The sequence below is a fragment of the Phoca vitulina genome, unplaced genomic scaffold (assembly GCF_004348235.1).
Source record: "Phoca vitulina isolate PV1807 unplaced genomic scaffold, GSC_HSeal_1.0 scaffold4, whole genome shotgun sequence".
In the NCBI taxonomy this organism is placed as follows: domain Eukaryota; kingdom Metazoa; phylum Chordata; class Mammalia; order Carnivora; family Phocidae; genus Phoca; species Phoca vitulina.
The window spans coordinates 63721804-63738968 of NW_022589707.1; the positions used below are offsets into that span (position 1 = coordinate 63721804).

At 35.0% G+C, this 17165-nt stretch overlaps 1 protein-coding gene across 5 annotated transcripts in view; it reads right to left on the bottom strand.

The window, feature by feature from the left end:
* The window catches only part of ANKIB1 (ankyrin repeat and IBR domain containing 1), a 232895-nt gene that overhangs the window by 7052 nt on the left and 208678 nt on the right, over positions 1-17165 (bottom strand). For all 5 annotated transcript variants that reach the window (XM_032402174.1, XM_032402175.1, XM_032402176.1 and 2 more), the window contains 7 exons: positions 13685-13815; positions 8206-8340; positions 7125-7211; positions 6968-7034; positions 4656-4801; positions 3467-3645; positions 2457-2508 (listed from right to left, as the gene is read on the bottom strand). In XM_032402174.1, the coding sequence (XP_032258065.1) occupies positions 2457-2508; positions 3467-3645; positions 4656-4801; positions 6968-7034; positions 7125-7211; positions 8206-8340; positions 13685-13815 (797 nt within the window). The remainder of the gene's footprint in view (positions 1-2456; positions 2509-3466; positions 3646-4655; positions 4802-6967; positions 7035-7124; positions 7212-8205; positions 8341-13684; positions 13816-17165) is intronic.

Sequence of the window (17165 nt, forward strand, 5' to 3'; positions counted from 1 at the left end):
CCAGGTGCCCCCAAATTCCTAGATTTTTAAGGAAACACATGAAAAGGCTTTAGTTGGTATACTCCAAATGGTTCGAGAGTATTAAGGTTACCGAGAAGATTGAGAAATTTTGAGATTTATAGGGGAAAAAGCTGCCAGGAGATTTTTGGTGAGCACCAAATCTGTCAGTGACTTAAAGGGACGCTTTAATCCTTCCAGAACTTCCACGAGGTAGATAGCACCATCCACATTTTAAAGAGGAGAAATTTAAGGAAGAATATAGCCTAAAGTCTAATAAGTTACAAAGCTGGACCTTGAATTCAGGTGTCCCTCAGACTTTAACACTATGCTCTTTCCTCTGGGCTCCACTGCCTTTAAAGTGGTACAAAATATTTACGATTGTCACTAACTCATTCAATTTAATTAAAAAAAGAATAAGATGGAATTTACTGAAAAAATATAAATTCAACCTAAAAGTCTACTGGAGTTCGGTAACATTACTTTTTTTCAGAGTATATATGAAAGCGAAGAGCTAATTTTTCAAGATATTATTTTGGCAGTTACTTGATAGTCACACACATGCAGAATTTTAGTTTCACACTATATGTTAATTCTTTAGACTTGCAATAAGATTTACATAAAAGCTTGGTGTTTCAGTGTGCCAAAGACTTCAGAGAAGAGAAAAACAAAAGTAGTTAAATAATTCTTATAAAACTTATTAACACATAAAATAAATTTAAGAAGGAAAAGTCACTTATACTTTCACAATTCTCAATCTCTGGAGAACAATAGTTCAATAATTTTATTTATAAATATTCACATGTGAGGTGGCAAGCTTCTCTCTTTTTTTTCTTTTTATAAAATGAATCTGTGTCAGGGCGCCTGGGTGGCTCAGTTGGTTAAGCGACTGCCTTCGGCTCAGGTCATGATCCTGGAGTCCCTGGATCGAGTCCCGCATCGGGCTCCCTGCTCGGCAGGGAGTCTGCTTCTCCCTCTGACCCTCCCCCCTCTCATGTGCTTGCTCTCTCTCATTCTCTCTCTCTCAAATAAATAAATAAAAAATCTTTAAAAAAAAAAAAAAAAGAATCTGTGTCAGTCACATTAGCAGGCCTTCAATATTCAAGGACAAATATTTAGGATTCCTAAAGTTACTGTCGGAGCTAGAAGCTGCAAGATGATGCATACATGACTCTGAGTACAGTGGTTAAAGGTTTTATTTTTGCTCAAATAAAGCTAAATTGTGTTTCTACCTTGAAGTACTGAAATCTTTAGTACTCTTTTGTTGATAATTGAAGCTTATTTATGCTTTTAGGTGGAAATTTTCCATATTATCCTCAAAGCTGTAATTGTAACAGAATAATAAGCATAGGATCAGGTAAAGAAAAGGTTCATAATTTGTTTTACAACATACATTTCATTAATATATTGAATTCTTTTTGCAATTTAAGTGAATTTAAAATTTTCCAAAGCACAAATTGTTTTCTCAAGTCAATGTTTTCTTGGCTATATCTACCAATACAAAAGGCCACAAGGTGATTGCAAGTATCCTCAGCAGCTGAAAAGAGAAAGTATCTGATTTAAATAAGCCACAGTCATTTCTGGATCATAAGCGATTTCATTCAGATACCAAATGGGCTGTAAATGATAAACAAAGGTTTCATTGTTTGTCCTGCTCCCTTCCAAGACCTAAGTTAAAAGGTTATTATAACATAAACATTAGATATATACTATTGTTTTAAAGAGTAAGGAAGGAGAGACAGAAATAGAACTGCTAAAACCATTTAAAATCAGACTCAGCAGTGACAGTGGCAATTTAAATCTCAGAAAATAGCAATGTGATTAAGATTTTCACTCTATCTTATTTTTATTTGTGGTAACTGCTATTTGCAGTGTTAGTACTTTAGACTGTATTTTAAAATCTATCAATAACAACAGCCAAAAAACCCAAGAAGAGGGTGAAAATCTTAAAGAGAAACAGAAAGCAACTAAGCAAAGCATTTCTTTCTGCATAAACATTATTAATGTCAAGTTTCCACCTTAGAAACTGATTATAAATCAATTCAATCAAGTGGTTGTAATAACTTTAAAAAAACAGATTGTGCAGGTTTTTCATAGATTCAGACTGAAATAATATTACAACAAAAAATACATTTCTGATAAATAAAATTTGTATCTCATTAACCAATGTGAAGTGATGTTCCAAAATATATGCTGTAAGTTGGCCTTAATTCTGACTCCTCAATAATTAAAAATAATAAAAAGGGGGATGCATTAAAAATGTGATGATAATCCAATACCACAAATAGCTAAATGTAGACTCTGCTGAGGCATTCTTATTATATATGAAAGAGAAAACATTGCTGACAATCTCAATAGGATTTAGAATAGATAAGGGTGGAAATACAAGCAGGATTTCATGAAGGAAAAATATAATTAAAAAACAAAACAAACCCCATCTCCCCCAATAAAACAATTACCTCAGGTGATGCAAATCCTAAATATTCCCAATCCCATGTTCCACCAGCAAAGCTACAAAGAAATTAGACATACCATTTGATTTATTATCAGCACTACAAAGTACAATCAGACCCTCGCCCAATGAACATTACTTTTAAGTCCTCAGCTTGGAACTTGCTTAACCAAAGTAGATCAACTACTGAATATAATTAAAATGATACTTTAAATCATGGAACACTACATCAAAAACTAACGATGTAATGCATAGTGATTAACATAACATAATAAAAAAAAATTCCAGAAAAAAAAAATGATACAAAATGAAAATAACAAAAAAAAAAATTCTAAATTGCTTTATGTTCGTGTAAAATGGTAGAAAAATAAAATTCATCATGCCATATCAGAATATTTTATGATTCCTTCTATTTTTATTTTATAAATGTTTATGTAATGAAAATAGGGTCAAAGGAATTTCTAATGCTTATAATTATTATGAATAAGAAAATAGGCTTCAATTTATAATGGCAGTAGTATAAGTATCTGAAAGAAACAACTAAAACTCAACTGCTCTTTAATGGATGAATATGAATCACTTAAATAACTTTATTAATATCAGATTTCTAATTTCTTCATAACCTCTTATATAAAAATATAAATAAGACCATAATAAGTTGGCAAGGCTTCCAAATTCGACATTGTAAGATGTTTATGACTATCAGATCACTACATATATTACATATTTGAAGTGATGCATTAGAATACTTTGAATTATGAGTTCACTGAAGTGTGAAATTAACCTAGCCTAATTTAGTCCAAGAAACTACACAAAGACAAACAAAATATAAGAAAGATAGAAATATAACTGGGGGGGGAAAAATCCCCAAAAAGAAGTTAACATGCTTTTATCAGCTCTCTGTATTTTAGATATGAGTAACTTCCAGGAATATGAACCCTAGTTAGATAAGAAAATAAACCTGGTGGCATTTGTGGCTGGAGCTAGGATGATTTCCATAGCATGCATCCTTTTTACCTGCGCCTTGGAGCTTCTGGTGAGTCTGCAGGAGCAACTCCCCGAGCCACAGATGCCAGGAATTCTTGTCTCTTCTGCTGTACAAGGCATGCTGCCTTGATGATCTTGTGGCGGGGTGTGCGAAGGTAAGGCCTATTGACTTTTTGGGCAAGGTCTTCAGTGACCATTTCTAGGTCTGTCTATGTTAAGAAAAGAGAGAGAGAAAAAAGGATTATAGGCTGAGGTTAGTCAGCAGCAATCCCGTCTATCTGGTTTCTCAGTTAAATCTAACTCTTTTGAAGTAAAAAATTAATCCAAATTATAAAATAACTTCCTATTTAATATATACTTCTATTTTGCACATTTCTGGAAAATAGCACTCTTTTGAAAGGCATTTATAACAATGTAGTTGGTACAGATTACAAAGACATAGTGAGTATGCCAAATGTCTACAGGGAATTTATCATTTGCCTATGTGGAAAAAAAAAAAGTAAATTTCAAGGCATTGTATATGCAAATACATGACTGCGTAGTGTAAACTATATGTAAATGCTAAAGGAATTTGAGGTAAGGCAAGATCCCTGTGATCTGGGGTTAGATCTGAAAGGCTTCACGGAGAAAATTAATATTGAGCATTTTTAAAAAGAAATGTAGGATATAAATTACTAGAGGACAGCTCAAAGGGGTGACTAGGAAATTGTGGCAAGAGAAGAAAGTTTGGTGGATTAAAAAAAAAGAAGTACAATGAAGTTGTTCAGCTATAGTGATGTCAGTTGGCTTAGGTGTTTTTGTTTTTTAAATACTGTAACTTTTTCAGTTGTACTTTTAAAATAAACTAGTAAACAGCAACTTTCCCATCTAGTATGTAATGTGGTTTGTTTCATCTTTGAAGATAAAATTTGTAATTACATATTAAGAATTAGGCCAGATTTCAACATCAGCCAGTTTAAAACAAATAAACAAATGTGGTAGGAAATGTTTACATAGTTCAGAACTCACTCCGATCTGCAGTGGTAAATTTAAATACAAAAAAATTTCAGTTTATTACTGGTAACTTTTCCTTTACTTAAAAACCATTCTAAAAACAAAAACAAAATTGTTTTCTAGTCACAGCCAAATAAGATAAAACTTAGCTAAGTGGCTGAAAAAGGACAAAATCTGTTTTTTATAAAAGTTGCATTTAAATTTAATTTTAAAAAAGATATCTTACTTGCATGAGTTCAAAAATTTCTTTCTTTGTGCTTTTAGGTTCTAAGAAAAATCCATATGGGTAAGAACACTTGAGAATGCGTCGAGTTTTTAAGAGCACATGAACTGCATCTTCAATGAAAGTGGTATCTGGACAGCCTCCTTCAGCTATAAAGTAAATCAGGCACAGTGAAAAAAAATTGTTTTTCAAATATGCTGTTATAATTAAATGACTGAGTTTTCCTAAAAAACAACAACAAAGGATCTCTCTGAAGAAACTGTTTGAAGTAACTGTATGATAGTAATTATATGAACTAGACTAAACACCTACACAAAACACTCATGCGTGGCTTGTCTGCATTTATAAATGAAGCACACACTGCAGTTGCCCAGGAGCACTGATGGCAGTCATTAAGGAATGAATGCATACCCTGATTCTGGATTCTGTTCTCACCCTGTTGGTTAAACAAATCTAGCTTTAGGTCAACTCTTCTTTACTATATTTTTCAGGTTATCTCTAGTGAAACTTTGCTGATTAAAAATTAAAACAAACGGGAGCTCCTGGCTGGCTCAGTCAGAAAAGCATGCAACTCTTGATCTTGGGGTTATATGTTTGAGCCCCATGTTTGGTATAGAGATTACTAAAAAAAATAAACTTACAAAAAAAAAAAAAAAGAATTAAAACAAATGCCCTGCTGTTTGCCAAAAAACAAAACAAAAACCAAAAAACCAAAAAAACCCCACCAAATTATGATTATTCTTCTGCAAAAACATTGTAAGAAAAAAGATACAACATTCTGGGGAACAACTGGATAACTAATGCTAGTAAATATATCAAGAAGAGAAAGAAAGGGAGGAAGACTGAGGAAGAGGGGAGAAGAAACTGCCTTACTATCTGAGACCGTTCCTTCTCCAAGTATCATTATAACATTCTAGCTTTCTCCTTAACTGCAAATAAAGGGAAACTAAGGAGTAGAGTCTAGATTCATAAGTACTTTTGAAAGTAAGATTATTCTGCAGGCTTGTGGAAAGAAATTACATGTGTATATACACACACTGATGTACAGACCATCCCCAAATATCTACCCTAGCAGAGGGATCTGAACTAAGAAGATGTAAAAAAAGAGAAACAAAACAAAACAAACACCACCCCCCACTATGACATGTGTGAGAAGTATGTGAAGTTTTGTTTCTTCCTTTCCAATCCTTGTAACATTTCTTTTTTATATCTCATTATGTGGTCTCCCTCTCGAACCTCCAGAAGATTGAAAAGAAGCAGTAATTCACATCTACAGATATTTATCGAATGTTTACTATGTGTCAGGCACTGTTCTAAGCATTAGGGACAACCCAGTGATGTAAGAGACAAAAATCCCCGTTGAAGAACTGTAGAACCGGTGAGGGTTTTTTCCTTTTCATTTTTACCGTGGACAGTACTTCAAGAGTTTGATAATGGCGATATAGTTACATCATTCCTAAAGTCTAAAAACTAAATATTAACAAGGAGACACAGCTGCTATTGAATACTTTTTCTCCTACTCTAATTTATTTAATTTATGCTTACTATCTTAATTAGGGAATTACCCTCATGAAAAGGGTCTTACTTTTACAAACTGGAGCAAATACAATTGCATTTTTAGGCTGAAAACCTTTTATATATAAGCTATGATTATTTTTAAAATGTGACTTTTTAAAACAAACATGGTAGAACCTATACTCTGTGTGGTCATTGTGAGATATTATATTTTAATGATGCAATCAATACTCAATACATTTTAGGAATGTTCTTTCTGAATTTCCATTTTAGGATCCATAAGTCAGCCCCATCTCCTGTCTTTGCTTTCAGACTCTAATGTCCTTTATTTATCAGTGAGAAGATTTCTCCCCAAACTGTATTTGACTTCCATTCCATTAAGCAGTCTGCTCAATTTTCTCAAGAATCTTTGGGAATTTAGTCACACTACAACTGGGTGACATGTGAATCTCGCTCTTTCGACGAGGTCAGGGATGCCTTTTAGGGCTCATGCACTGTTCCAGACACTGGAGAGCATCAGCGGTGGCAGAGAGTAAGCAAAACCATGATGTGTGTTTATCTGCTAACAGTATAGGCTGCATTAAGAGGAACATTATGAGCTAAGCCGGGTAGAAAATCTCATTACAGAGGCCTCAAATGCTAAGCTGCACTCTGGGCTTCTGAGAACTCCAAGCAGTACCAGAATGAGCAACGCAGATAATAATGTATTCCTTGAAGGGCCTTACCCTCCTACCAATGAAGTGACTTAAGCATGTAAGGCTATTTTAGATTAATTATCACACATACCACTTATAACTTACTTTCTTTGAGAGCTCTACTCAATTGCTCCATCTTTTCTTTGGCTGTTTTAAGAAGGCGTTGTTCTAACTAAAGGAATAGAAATAAATAATTTATATAATTTTCTTTATTTATACACAACAGTATAATTCAGAGCATTTGAAATGATTTGGGACATACCTGATAGCTATGCTCATGGTTTTTAAATCTTGTGTAATAGTGCATAAATCTGTCAAGTTCCTGAAATCGTTTGTGTTTTTTCTCAGCCTAGGAAACAAAAGTCCATAAACGACTTTTATAAATAAAGTACTAGCTATTAAAATTGGGGACTTTTTGTCACTTAAAATTTTTATTACTAATAGGTAGCTGTGCATACAGATTTCATTATTTTGAGGAAAAAAAACACAACAGTATATTTTTAAGGCTACCAGAACAAAGTCTTGCATTTGTATTCTCTATGATAAACTACTGAATCTATGATCCCAGAGCATAAGGCAAAGATGCCCCTCAAGACCTACATTTATCAGATCTTCAATGTTTTATTATACTGCTTTTGCTATGGGCTGAACTGTATCTCCCCAAAGTTCACGTTGAAGCCTTAACCCCCAATGTGAATGACTGGATTTGAAGATAAGGGCCTATGAGGTGATAAAGGTTAAATAAAGTCATTGGGGTGGGGCCATAACCCAGTAGAATCATTGCTCTTTTAAGAAAAGGAAGAGACACCAGAGCTCTCGCTCTCTACCATGTGAGGATATAGCACAAAGACAGCCAGCCTGCTGCAAGCCAGCAAGAGAGTCATCACCAGAAGCTGAACTGGCAAGAATCTTGATCTTGGACTTCCTAGGTCCCAGAACTGTGAGAAATACATCTCTGTTGTTTAAGCCACTCAGTCTATGGTATTTTGTTATGGAAGCCAAGCGGACGAAGACTTATTATATGCTGTAACAGAATACTGTATTGTTGATATTATGTTAAAATTGTTTTTAAGTCATTATAGAGACAGGGATATATAAGACTTTATATTTAACAAAATAAAAAAGGGAAAATTAAAAAAAAGAAAGCTCTCAAGTTGATAGACCTATTTTATTTAAATTAAAGGCTACTCTAAAGTGTATTCAATCTGGGGGGGAAGGAAAAAAAATAAAGTGTATTCAATTTAATGCCTCATTACGACAAAGATAGGAAAATGAAGAAATGCAAAATACTCCCAATGGTATTAAGTGGTTTCGCCAGAGGCCTTAATTTAAACAGTTCTCACCTCCACAGTCATTTCCTTGGATTGCTCCTCCACATGCTGAATGACTTCATAGCGAGTACATCTGTAATAACCTCCTGTGGAAGAACTATGCTTTTTCCATTCTTCTAGGCAAATCCAGCAAAAGTCATACTTGCACTTCAAAAGAAAACATATATGCAAACATTCCCTGTGTTAACATGCAAATTATTTTCTGATTTCTAGTCAACCACTTTGTAGAGATCAAGCAATTCTGCCTGTGTGACCAGGAACAAATCTTAAAGACATGCCGTCTTTTTCATGTTTCCTCTGGAGACCTTATTTGTACTATAGAAAGATGTGGAGGGTAGTTTAAAATGACCACTTATAAGGATATATTAAAACGTAAATCATAATATTATGAAGTAATATCAAGGAATCTTTAAAAATATCAATAGGATATTCTTTCCCACAATAAAGACAAATACTGACAATGTTTCATTTTTCAAGTGCATGGTAATCTTACTTTGGTACATAGAGCTTCACCAGTCTTCATCAGAAGTTTTTTTATGACTTTGATAAATTGTTTTTGAAACTAGAAACAAGTTTAAAAGGTTTCCAAGTAGAAAGACTGACATAAAATCTGTTTCTTTTTTTTTTTTTAAGATTTTATTTATTTATATGACAGAGAGAGACACAGCAAGAGAGGGAACACAAGCAGGGGGAGTGGGAGAGGGAGAAGCAGGCTTCCCGCGGAGCAGGGAGCCCGATGCGGGGTTCGATCCCAGGACCCTGGGATCATGACCTGAGCCGAAGGCAGACGCTTAACGACTGAGCCACCCAGGTGCCCCATAAAATCTGTTTCTTATTTTTAAGAAAATTTCATTTTATTACCATAATTGGCCAATAATACCAAAAATATGAACATTACAGTATGAAAATACATCTTTTTTTTAATGCTTATGGATTTTGGGTCAGAGGGATCTCCCCATTTCAAATCTGTTTTCTTCTGGTACTTTTATGTTTGTTTCTTTGTTTTTTAAACATTTAAATATTTGCGCTGTTCATGGGTATACAGTATGAATTCAACTTTATTTTTTCCCACACAACTGCCCAGTTGTCTCAATCCTATTTATTGAACAGCCCATGTTTCTCCCCTACTGGAGATCCTCCTTTACCATATATTAAATTCCCACATATTTCTATTTTCTGGGCTTTTTATTATAATTTCATTAATCTCTAGATTCATGTGCCAGCACAATGCTGTTTTAATTACTGAGCCTTTACAATAGGCTATTTGACAAGGCTAGTTCTTCCTCACTGTTCTTTTTCAGAGTTTTCCTAGCTATTCTTGCTTTGTTTTTCCACGTGAACTTTTGAATTAAATTATCTAGATGCAGAAACAAAACCTGCTGGTATTTTCATTGGAAACTTTCTATCCAACAACTTTGTTACCTTTCCATTTGTTTGTCATCTTTTGTGTCCTACAGAAAGTGGTCTTAAAATTTTCTTTATAAAAATTTTGTACATTTAAGTTTTTTTCTAGATAAATGAGATCTTCTCTTTCAGTACATATTTTGTCCGGATGTTTTTGGTGCAAATGAAGGCTACTGCCTTCTGCATATTAACTTTGTACTCTGCTAATTAATTGAATTTTGTTGTTACTAGTTTTTAAACTGATTCTTGTGGGTTTTCTAGGCATTTAATCATGCTATCTGCAAAAAAATAATTTTACTACTTCATTTCTAATTTTTACATCTTTAATTTCTTCCTATTGTCTAAATATGCTGACTGGTATCTAGTCCAATGTTAACAATATTTGTGATTGAGAGTATCCTTATCTTGTTCTTGATTTTAGTGAGAGTACCTCTAGTTATCATGCTAACTTTTGCACTGAACTAGATTTACTTTTATCATACTAAGGAAGAGTCCATCTTTGAGTGTTTTAATAAAGAATGGTTGTTGATTTTTTGTCAAATGCCTTTTTAGCAACTACAGAACATATGTATGATTCTTCTCTTTGGATCTACTAATAAGATGAGGTATAGCAATAGCTTTTTTTTTTTTTTAAAGATTTTATTTATTTATTTGACAGAGAGACACAGCGAGAGAGGGAACACAAGCAGGGGGAGTGGGAGAGGGAGAAGCAGGCTTCCCGCGGAGCAGGGAGCCCGATGCGGGGCTCGATCCCAGGACCCTGGGATCATGACCTGAGCCGAAGGCAGACACTTAACGACTGAGCCACCCAGGCGCCTGGCAATAGCTTTTTAAATAGTGAACCATTCTTGGGGTGCCTGGGTGGCTCAATTGGTTAAGCGGCTACCTTCAGCTCAGGTCGTGATCTCAGAGTCCTGGGATAGAGCCCCGTGTTGGGCTCCCTGCTCAGCGGGGAGCCTGTTTCTCCCTCTCCCTCTGCCTGCTGCCCCCCCTGTTTGTGCTCTGTCAAATAAATAAAACCTTTAAAAAAAAAATAAATCCTTCCTCCTGGTGTTCTTCAAGTTTATTCTGTTTTTCTAATTTTTTGAGTCATATCCTTAACTCATTCCTTATTTTGTATTGTTTTAATGAGGCTATGCACATTTCTGAGCATTGCTCTAGATACAGGTGCTCAGGGTCTGATAAAGTAGTATTTCCATATGAAGAGGCCTTTTATAACTTTATTATTAATTTCTATTTTATTCCATTATGATCAGAGAATGTTGCTATTACCATTTCTATTTTCTGAAGTATTACTGAGATTTTCTTTGATGATCAATGGTCAAATTCTTTGCTATTGCTCCACGGATACTTGCAAACATGGTGTAATCCATGTTTTCAGGATACAAAGTCTGAATATATAGCAATCAGATATATCTTAGTCATTATGTTAAGTCTTCTATATCTTTATTAATTTTTTCTCTACCTGATAGGTCACAGATAGAACTAAATTAAAATTTGTGTCCTCATTAGCCCTTCACTAACAGGTACTTATACAATAAATTGTAGATATCAAGGTTCTGAGAGCATGCAAGTTCTTTTATTGCTTGGTATAAGCAAACTTTGTGCCTGGTTTGATACAAGTTACCCTTCAGTACATCTCTACTGATGTCTCAAATTAGTGGCAGAACTTTCTACAAAACAGCCAGATTTTATATTCTATGATAAGAAAAAGAATACAGAACTTTAGTAACTTTTATTTTTTAGTTGCAGCATACAGTTTTACAGAGTCAGATGAAGAAAATTACTTATTATAAGTGATTTAAAATGTGTAAGAATGCAAAATTTAAATAGTTCCTGAAAATTATCTAAAGGGAAATGAATAAAGTTTTTAAAAATAAAACTATTTTTATAAGGCCAAATTTGTCATTCTTCTAAAATGTTTAATAATTTGATTCCAGAAAGTAAAAACTGTATTGAATCATAATCAACACTGTGGCAGTAATAAAAGTATATCATGATTTAGTCATTGTGTTAGAGCATGGATTCAATTACATATGATCTGTTGTTCCACCTTCACATATAAAAAAAATTCTAAAAGTATGAAATTTTTTTGTAGCAAGGTTATTACTTTCTAGATGTCTTTCTTCTATGACCTAAGAATTACTTGATAGTTTCTTTCGTTCAATGCAAATACTTCAGATGGTATATTAGATAAGACTATTACATTTCCATAGTGTGCAAGTAAATGTTTCTTTTAAATGCAACAGAAGCTTAAGCAAAATCTGTTTAAGATAAATTATCTTATATCATGAGCCTGATGAATTCATAAAAATATTCGTATTTATCAACTACTTACTACTGGTAGGTGCTTTGAAGTTAATAAAGGTAACTGGATAACTGGATCTTGCCTTTTTTATTAGTAGCCCAATGGCCGATTTTTATGGTCAACCTGTGTTTCTTTATACATCTATATAGTCTATATCAGATTTTCCAAGAAAAAACTAATAATGGATGTTAGAGATAAGACCACAAATAAAATATTTTTGGCCTGATCAGCTGAACTAATAAGCACCATTGAGCATTTTGCTCAGAACACTGTACTACATTTTTCCTCTTCTCTCTTAGGAAGTTGTTATTACTATCTCACTAAGCGAATTCATTTATGTTAATTTTATAGTAATAACAGGCTTATAAAAATGATCTGGTAACTGCTGTTTTTTAAATGTAATAATGATAATGATCATTAGCTTTAACATTAAAAATCAAGTAATACTTAGAAGATATTGATTTTTGTTATTGGAATATTCTTAACTATTTGGGTTTCTTTTACATTGTAAATTGAAAGTTACATTGTTGTTTCAATTTTAAATAATTATTTTTTATATACATGGAACTTCCAATGAAAAAGAAAAAAATTGGAATATAATTTTAAAACAAAAGTATTCATAAATGTAGGCATGGATTAATAAAATATTTATTAACCTAATTCCAGAATATTTGTTTTATTTATTTTTTAAAGATTTTACTTACTTATTTGACAGAGAGAGAGATATAGCGAGGGCAGGAACATAAGCAGGGGGAATGGGAGAGGGAGAAGCAGGCTTCCCGCGGAGCAGGGAGCCCGATATGAGGCTCGATCCCAGGACGCTGGGATCATGATCTGAGCCGAAGGTAGACACCCAACGACTGAGCCACCCAGGTGCCCCAGAATATTTGTTTTAAATATGGCAGTTTCTTTCTATGCAACTAAGCCAGGAGGGTAGCCTTCCAAAAGTAATTATTTATATTAATTATGTTTCAGTCAAGAAGATCTTTGTTGGCATTTTCAATACTGTAATGAATGAATTATTTATTTAACTGATGATTTCACAGCAGACCTAAGTCTGTCCACTGCTTTGGGTACTTTTATTATATAGCCACCTATACATAGACACCAACTTAGATGTGGACTTAGGGGAATTGCCTGGGGCCTGACTTGGGCCTTGAATCTAAGCTGTGTGCTCAAAAGCCAGTTTTGTAAGAGATCTCATATAAAATAGCACTTTATCTTTTAATATTATTATTTTTTAAAGATTTTATTTATTTATTTGAGAGAGAGAGAATGAGAGAGAGAGCATGAGCGGGGTGACGGTCAGAGGGAGAAGCAGACTCCCTGCCGAGGCGGGAGTCTGACATGGGGCTCGATCCCAGGACCCTGGGGCCATGACCTGAGCCGACTGAGCCACACAGGCGCCCCTAATATTATTTTTTATATACAGACAAAACTCTCTCAGGATCCTCACTAGGCAGGGGTGGGGAGGGGCTTGTTGATCAGCAGGTAAGATTTCAGGATCCTCACTAGGAGAGATTAGCAGGGAAGCGATTCAGGCATTTCTCACCTTCAGGCCAAATACCACTGAATCCTTAATCTATTTTTAACATTCATTATGAGTGTAAAAGGTAGTAGTATAAAGCAATACTTACGTTATTCAACAAAGAATATAGAATGTAATCTCCTGGAATCCATCTGAAACCCAGCAACAGTTTTATGCTTGTTTCTTCTTTGGATTAAAGTCAAATTAAGATTCTAACTACAAAGCATGCAAAATCCTCTTTAACTTCTTACCTTAGCACACTGCATGTGATTGCATCCCTCATTCTTCTGTATCGGAGACTTACAGTTAGCACAAGGCTTAGAGTTAGTTAACAACCAGAGACAATTGGCAGCATCCTCATAAGCTTCACTAACTCCTACAACTTTGGGACACAAACACAAAACACATGAGTTAGTGTATAACTTCAGAGGGAACCCCGTCCCCCCCCAAAGTTTTCTTTGCAGATTGTCTCTCAATTTTAACTATATATTTATTTTCCTATTAGGGTATATGGCAAAGTTTTTAAACTGCTTCATTTTGAATAGCATGATTATAGTATGATAAGGGGCTATATTCCAAAAGTTCTATTTATGAAATCTGATTTAAAGGAGATTTTTCTCTGAAGTTGTGTCCAAATAAACTGGGGAAGAAAAGAACTAAAGCTAACAAAAAGCAATATATTATTGTGTGTTTAAAATAACTATTGCATCGGGGCGCCTAGGTGGCTCAGTCGGTTATGCGTCTGCCTTCGGCTCAGGTCATGATCCCAGGGTCCTGGGATCGAGCCCTGCATCGGGCTCTCTGCTCAGCGGGAAGCCTGCTTCTCCCTCTCCCACTCCCCCTGCTTGTGTTCCCTCTCTCACTGTGTCTCTGTCAAATAAATAAATAAAATATTAAAAAAAAAACTATTGCATCAAAGAGAGTTACAGAAAGAATGGTAATTTTAGACAATAATTTCTTAAATGGGTCAGCTGCAAACATAATGACCAGATACTCTTCATCATAGTAAAAAACACGAAAATTATATTGAAATATCACTATCTTTTTTTTACCCATGATTATTTCAGATAAACTAAAAATGAATCCACTGTGACATGTCTAAAACTAAACTTACCATTTCCCCTAAACCTGCCCCTTTCTCTATTCCCTGTCCTGGTAAATGATATGGTCATCTACTCAGAATCAATCCAGGAAGAGCATGATCTTGGATACCCTCCTTTCTCCCTCACCTGCTACATTCCATAGTTTCTACCATTTTTCTTATCTGTCTCCTCTCCATTTCTACTTCTTACTGCTTTAGCTAGGGTCCTCCACACCTCCTGCTTTGACAATTAATAAACCAACTCATCTCCCCAGCTCCTTATGCCCCCAGCTTCCACTATACTGCCTACAGTGATCTTTGAGAAATACGTATCTCCTTGAAATCTTTTAGATGCTCCCCCCTGACTGCAAGATAAAATCAAATTGTTTTAGCAAAAAATACCTTCATGATTTGGCCACTGTCCACCTGGCAAGATTCTCCCTCCCTCTATCCCCATGCCAATCTTATATTCATCTTAAACTCAATTTATTCTATTTTGATTTGAGATCTGCAGTCTTAAGGAATGTCATGATTTTAAACGATTCTAAATCTTATAAATCAACACCCTTCCCAGCACTCCAAGTGGAGAGAGTTAGGTACTAGAGAGAGGTCCAGAGGCACAATTACTTTCTCCCTCCTTGTCAGTAATTGAATTTGTTTTGTTTTCTAGCTTTAAGTGCACAGGAAAGCTCTACCTTTTCTTTCCTGAAAGAGATGTCCAAAAATTACTTCGAAATCACTGAAAGTGGCCCATCCAGTCAAGGCCCTGATTACATGCAGACACTCTCAAAAGGGTGGGGAAAGGAGTTAGCACTTCTGTTAAAAGCAGGTGAGAAATCAGACTCCTTGAGTTTTGAGGTTTAAAAGGAAAAGTGACCCAACCCTGGAGAGGGAAGGGAGACAAGCATTTGGGTTGAGTGACCCCTGGAAAGTGGCTCAGTACATGAACTGGAAGAGGTGAGCACTAGGAGCAGCCCTTTGATGGAGCCTAACAGTGCAGGAGTGGGGCTGTCTTGCCACAAAGAATACCAAGGTGCCTACACACTTAAGTTTGTTCAACAACAGAACAGCAGTGCTGGACTGGGAAGCACTGGTTTTCAGTTCCATACAGCAAAGAGAAACAACAGCAGCAATGAAGTGATCAGACCCACTTCAGTTCTAAACCCACTTGATAGAAGATGGTTTGATTAGGGTGTTGCTACAGAGAATTCTCAGTTAATTTGGTGGAGAACAGGAGTTTCAGGAGGAACTTACTAACTTACGGCTAATCTGGTCAAGCTGTGGAGGTAATGCCATTTACAGAGGGTACTCCTTTAAAACCTAATCACTAAGTATAATGTCTAATTTTTTTTTTTTTTAAATAGTGGCCTGTCTCCTCCCTTCAGCATCAACATTATTTTTAGCTCAGAGGCTCTAATATATTCTTATGACCTTTATTGTCCATTGTTATAATAAATAAAGCACAAAGCCATTAAAACAAAGCAGCTTGTGTGACTTGCAATGTAACAGTTTTTTTCTCCCACCCTTGGAGAGAATGCTAGTTCCTAACTGCATTCTAGAGGATTGTATAAAGTAAACTGTGTTCAGGAAATAACTATTATTTTTTTTACTATTATTAAAACAAAAACTTGTACTGGAAAAAATGCCTTTCCTTCTAGTTCTCCGAACAAGGTCATTTCACACATCTGCCTTCTGTATACACTTTGCTTCATACCTACATTACCTTATCTCCCCCTTCCGTCGACCTGGTGAGTTTTCTTCACCCTTACTGAGTTCCAGACTCTTCCCTTGACTTCAGTTACATGTCTATTGTATCCTGATCTTCTTTCTTCAATAATCTAGTGTGCTTAGGTCTCCTTGTAAGAAATATTAGCTTCATTTAATCAAGTATTAGTGCATTAACAATCTAAGATCTACTAATAGAATCAATATGTGTGCAAGTGAAAACAAAGTTGGTTTATTTATTTTTATTTATTTTTTTTTGAGAGTGAGTAAAGTGACAGAAGTTTATTAAAAAAGGATACAGAAAAATCTCTCAGGAGTGAGAAGGGTCCTGACAGTGTTGCCCAAAACAAAGTTGATTTTATTTTTATTTTTAAATTTTTTAAAAAAGATACTATTTATTCATTTGAGAGAGAGAGACAGAGAGAGCACAAGCAGAGGGAGAGGGAGTAGCAGGCTTCCTGCTGAGCAGGGAGCCCCATGTGGGGTTCGATCCCAGGACCCTGGGATCATGACCTGAGCTGAAGGCTGACGCTTAACCGACTGAGCCACCCAGGCGTTCACAAAATTGATTTTAAAGACTGACTTCTTAAGAAGAATATTTGAATTCCGTTCAATAATCATTTATCATGTACTATGGAAAAACTGGGCTCAGAATTTTTATAAAATAACCAGTTTCACAGAAAATATAATCACTCCCTCTTCTTGTCTGATTAGACATAACAGAGGCAGTTTCAGTGCTGACAAATAGTATTTGAATCTTTATATGGAATTCTTTGAATGAATCTTAGTATATTTTATAGCATTTTTTCTCATTAATTAGATTTTGTCACTCCTTTTGAGTCTCATAATTCAAAGACTTTGGAAAACTAGGCATAAGGGAGAAAATGATCTCATGAATCGACAAGTTTAGTTGAAAATGCTTATGC